The 5,468-nt window shown below is 64.2% G+C and overlaps 1 protein-coding gene across 1 annotated transcript; it reads right to left on the bottom strand.

Moving 5' to 3' along the window:
• Positions 1 to 242: 242 nt before the first annotated feature.
• Positions 243 to 1,693, bottom strand: ZNRF4 (zinc and ring finger 4). Its single transcript, XM_025458438.3, has one exon. It carries the CDS (start codon positions 1,427 to 1,429, stop codon positions 338 to 340), a length of 1,092 nt encoding a protein of 363 aa, XP_025314223.3. The 5' UTR covers positions 1,430 to 1,693; the 3' UTR covers positions 243 to 337.
• Between the last annotated feature and the right edge of the window lie 3,775 nt (positions 1,694 to 5,468).

The raw sequence follows: 5,468 nt of genomic DNA, 5'->3' as shown, positions 1-5,468 counted from the left end.
GAAAAAGCGAATCAGAGATCCGAAGCCCGCGTGCCCAGGGTGGAACGAAGGCGCGGGGCGTGTCCCGGTGCCACTGCCGGTGTGACCACACAGCGGCTCTGGAGACACCTGCCCCTGCCCCACCCCGTCTCCTCACTCACCTGGGGAAGCTGGAAGCCACTCTTAGGGCCCAGCTGGGATTTGCGACATGGGAGGCACGAGGGGCCAGGAGCCTGGCAGCCCCACAGCAGCCAGGGCAAGAATCCGCTTTCAAACCCACTTTATTCTCTCTAGACTAGAAACACTCCGTATTTCCACTCTCCCCACCCCGATCTTGGCCGGCCAGGGGCCCGCGGCCTCACCAGGGTTCCGGGGGCCTCTCCGAGGACCTCTCCGAGGATGCCACGGCCTCCGCCACCCCCAAGGAGGTGGAGCTGCAGCAGCCCTGGGAGCCTCCAGCCCGGGCCAGCAGCTCCAGCCTTCGCGAGCGCAGCCGGGCCTGGATGGCCCAGATCGGGGGCCGGTGGCCGGGCAGCGAGGGGTCCTCGTCGCCGAAGCTATCGACGGTGGAGTCGGAGCCGTCTTCCGTGCCGGCCACGGACTGCTTGCACACGGGGCAGGAGCGCCGCGCGGCCTGGGAGAACCAGGGGTCGATGCACTTGCAGTGGTAGGTGTGGGAGCAGGGCAGGATCTTGAGCTGGTCGCCCTCCTCGTACTCGTCCAGGCAGATGGCGCACAGGTCGTTCCGCCGAGTGAAGGTCCGGACCTGGGCTCTCTGGCAGGGCTGGGGCTTCACCGCTGGCCCTCGGGTCCACCAGGCCCAGAGCCAGTTCCACAGCTGTCGGAGGACGAAGAGGACGGACGTGAGCAGGGCCAGGGCGCGGCCCAGCACCCAGGAGATGGCCAGCACGGGGTGGCAGTCCAGGTCGGGGCACGGCGGGTAGTCGGGCAGCAGGAGGACGTGGGCTGCCTTGTCGCAGCGCACGATGACCCGCAGGTCCTGCGAGGCGGCCTCGCCCACGAACACCGACGGGATGGCAATCTGGCGCCGCAGGTCCTCGTAGACGTGGGCCATGCGCACCAGCTCGTCGGAGCGGACGTTGTGCACGATGGCCGCCTCGAAGCCGGCCCGCTGGGCGTGCAGCACCTTGAGATCGAACGTGCAGTCGTACCGGCGGATCAGCACGATGGCGCCCAGCGAGCCGTTGCCCGGCCGCGGGCCCTCGATGGGATGGCAGGCGTTGGCCGGCTTGGCCTCCATCAGGTAGCCCCGCACGCCCTCGGGGGCCAGCGGCAGCCCGAACAGCGCCGGCAGGTCGGCGAAGTCCACGGTGCTCGCGTTGCCGTCCAGCACGGCCCGCACCAGCGCCTCCGACGGCACCAGCAGCGCCAGCAGGATCAGCGAGGCCTCGGCGGCCCCCAGGGCCGGGGCTGCCCGCGGCCACCCCATGGCCGCCCCCCGGCCCGGCCCCTGCCCCTCCTCCGGCCGCCGCGGGCAGCTAGGTCCCGCTGGGCACGGCGGACGGGAGGCCTTCGGGCATCTCCAGGGCCTCCCAGGGGCCCGTGGCCGGGCGGGCGGCAGGTGAGCGCGCCGGGGCGGGGGGGCTCCGAGGCGGGTTCGCAGGGCGGCCGGGACCAGGGCGGCCTCAGGCGGAAGCTGCTCCTGGCGGCAGCCCGGCGCGCATCGTGTCTCCGAAGGCTGGTCTCAGGAGCAGCTGACCCGCCCAGGCGGCCTTGCGGGCGGATGACGCTGAGGCCAGGAAGCCCCAGGGTTCTAGATGCCCCCGGCCTCTGTGACATCGTCCTGTTACATCTTGTCCCCAGGAGCCCCCAGTTGCCTAGGACTGGGGCCAGGACAGCATTCCTGGGTCTCTGACCTCGGGGCCTGAGCAGCCTTTGAGAAAACTTGTGGAACGCTCAGAGCACCCCCGGGTCCTGGACCTCACGAGGCTCCGGGGTGCCACAAAGTGGCTGGTGGTCCCCAGGGTCGCGGATCCGGCGCCTATACCCATCCTCTAGAGTGTCATCTCCCCGAGACCACCAAAGATCCACCAAGGTTAGGTGCCAATGTCACCCCCCCCCCCCACCCTTTAGAGATACACAGAAGGACCCAGACTTGTTCAGGGTACCCCTTCCCCCATGAGGTCGGGTCTCAAAACCCGAACTGCAAAGCTCCTCCGTCTCTCCCGCTCTATTCACTCTGCTCCAGCCACGGGCACCTCCTCATGGTTCTTACAACACACCAGGCGCGGTCCTGCCCCCGGGCCTTAGCACAGGCTGTGCCCTCTGCCTGAAATGCCCTTTCCCAGGGCCGGCTCTTTCTCACAACTGAGGTCTGAGTTTGCACGTCCTCAGAGTCTAACTAGATTTGATCTGGGGGGAGAGAGGTGCCCAAGTCAGGGTGGAGCTGGCAGGACTGGGTGGTCCCTGTCTTCACCGCCTGGTAGGCCTCAAGTCCTGCACCAGCTTTATTCTCTGTGCCTTTGCTCCAGCCGGGTCCCCAGCTGTCCCCAACCCCACCCCCACCCCCGCGGGCCCTTCCTCAGCCACAGGACACCTCATCCCCCACACCTCCCACCTGGAGTCTGCCCCCTGCCAGGCCAGGCAGCCTGCTCCCGGCTTCATTGCTGGGTCTGCCATTCACAAGCTGTGTGACAGCAGGTAAATCACTCAATCTCTCTGGGCCCCCGACTCCAGATCCTAAAAAACAGGCATAACTATGAGGAACCCAGCTTAGGAGCCGGGCGGGGAGAGAAGTGAATGAGATGACCCGTGATCTGCGCCCAGCACTGGGGTCTGACCGTTTCTCTCTGCCGGACTGGCCCTGCCTCCACTTTGAAATCTTTCCAGTCAGGGAATTTTCTAGAGTCCCAGTCCTCCGGCCTCTCCCACAGCTCCCCATTGCCGCCCAGATGCAGGCCACACACCGGCCCACAAGCCCCCCACCCCCCATGATGGTCAAGACCCTGCCCATCGATCTCTTCCACCTGAGGCCCTTGGATGCTCCAAATGCATCTCGAGTCCTTGACCTCCAGAGCTTTGCAGACGCTGCTTCCAGCGCCAGGAGTGGCAGCGTCTCCTCCGTGGCACCTCGCCAGGCTGACTACTTACCCTTCAGGTCTCCTCGGTGGCCGGATGCCTCCCTGGGCAGCCCTCATCTGGCCACGGGGGAGAGGCAGGGACACGGGGAGGAGGCCGGCGGCAGCCTCGCCAGGAGCCCAGGCAGCAGGACATGGGCAGAGTCTCCCCCGGGGCCTCAGGAGGAACCGCCCCCTGCCAACACCTGGGTTGTGGACTTCTGGCCTCCAGAGCTGGGAGAGAAGAAAGTTCAGTGGTTTCATGACCCCCCCTCCAGCCCCGCACCCCGGGGTGGTGGTTCCTTGTTACAGCAGCCGCTGCAGGCAAGGAACATTCCCTGGGAGCCTTGCCCCAGGTCTGCGTCCAGGGGAGCCAGCGGGGCAAGGTGTCACCCCACCCAGAGTGGAGGGTGAGTGAGGATGGGCTGGGTGTGGGAGGGCGGAGAGGAGCATGCTGGGAATGGGAAGGGAGAGTGAGAAGGTCCTGAGGTTGGGGGGGAGGGGAGGGGGGAGGGAGGGAGAGGAAAGGAAGGGGGAGAGATAATGGGGGGAGGGGAAGGCGGGGAAGGAAGGGAGGGAGAGGGAGGGGGAGGGAGGGGAAAGGAAGAGGAGGGAGGGGGAGGGATGGGAAGGGGAGGGGAGGGAGGGGAGAGAGGAAAGGAAGGGAGAGGGAGAATGGGGGAGGGGAGGGAGGAGGAGGGAGGAGGAGGGAGGGAGAGAGAGAAAAAAGGGGGAGGGGAAGGGAAAGGGAGGGAGGGGGAGAGAGAGGAAGGGAAGGGGGGGATGGGGGATGGGGAGGGAGGACTTACCAGCTGAGCTTCTGGAAGGAGGGTCTGACTCAAGGGCTGGAGAGGCCCGGGCAAGGCCCAGAGGATGCGGGACAAGGGCAGGTGCTTCCCCGCCCCCAGTCTCCACATCTCTGCACCGCTTGGCCCTTTTGCGAGGGGAACCAAGTCCCTCATTGCTCCTGAAATAAAAAGCAATTAGTGCTTCTGACCAGAGACGGTTCCGGCTGGAGGGCAGACTGGAGAGGGACCAGGAGGCCAGGGAAGCTGCGGAGGGGAGGACGGAGAGTCCGGGGAGCAGAGACAGGCTCAGAGGGGACACCGCAGCCCGAGTGAGCAAGCGAAGGGGACTGAAGGTGCTTGTCCCCCCACCCACAGGAGCATCATTCCCAGAAGTCACTGGTGCTGGCGGCTGTCGTCTTGTTCAAGCCACTGCTCATTTCCCTAAGGGACGGGCCTGGGCCCCGCTGGAATCCTACATCTGTGTCTTTGCATTTTTCAAGTCCCAGCCCTTTGTGGTGAGAGACTTGGGGTTTTATGTTGTGATTCTCACCACGGCCTTAAGGGAAGACGATGGGAACGTGGATATTTAGGGGATGTTTGGTAAGTAGAGGAATGACGGACGATTATGGGGGAAAAGGCAGAGAAAGGTTCTCCAAAGACGGCAGCTGATAACGAGGCGTCTTGGTTTCCTAGGGCTGCGCAGCAGAGCACCGCGAGCTGGGCGGCTGAGAACATCCGAAATTTATTTTTTTCCAAGTTCTGGAGACCAGAGGTCCACGATCAACCTGTCGGCAGCGTGTACCTCCCCCACCCCCCGACCCCCTCGAGGGCTCCTCTAGCTGCTGGAACCTGCTCTGCCCACGTGAGCCAGCCAGTGAGCACCCCTGGGAGCGGCCCCGGACCCACGACCGGTGGGACCCCGTGGACCAACACTCCATCTCTCGCGCTCCTCAGGCGATCAGATGAAATGGCTTTGGGGTGCGTGTCCCTCACCACCTCCTTGAGGACCCCAGTGGGACTGAGCTCCAGCTGCCCCCATGCTGACTGTGCTTCCTTGAAGTTGCCCTCCCTTTCCTGTGTCTGACACATACACACACACCCCACTCCCCTCCCAGGGATTTCTGAAATCACTGCCAACATCACTAATCTCATTTCAAATTCTTGTCTCAGGATCTGCTTCTGAGGGGAGCCGAAACTAGGAGGCCGCCTGAGAACAGAGCCGGTGCATAAGAAAACAGAACAAAGAGACCGAGAGACGCCCAGGTGCTAGAAACATCGTCTGCACATCTGGATCGAGCTGAGCCTGAAGGCCACCTGGGAGATGAAATAATACATCCCCCCCCCCCTTTTTTTTTGGCTGAAAGGAGATTTCTGTCCCCACACAATTAACCTCCCAGGGAAGAGGTGAGGCTTCCAGAACCTCACCCGAGAAGGGACACCCGGCACAACTGTAAGCCTGATATTCTATTTCTGCTTCACCCACCTCTACCTGCCACCCAATGTTTGCAGGGGGAGCCTCCTTTCGCGGTGCTGGCGGGGGCACGCTGAAGGTGTCCGGCTCCTCAGGCTGTTAGAAAACACATGTCAGATGGGGTGACGGGATGTGTCCCGGAGCTCAGAGTCA

The sequence above is a fragment of the Canis lupus genome, chromosome 20 (genome assembly GCF_003254725.2).
Source record: "Canis lupus dingo isolate Sandy chromosome 20, ASM325472v2, whole genome shotgun sequence".
Classification (NCBI taxonomy): Eukaryota; Metazoa; Chordata; class Mammalia; order Carnivora; family Canidae; genus Canis; species Canis lupus.
Note: the sequence above shows the minus strand (reverse complement) of the source record. Positions and strands in the feature narration are given on the sequence as shown.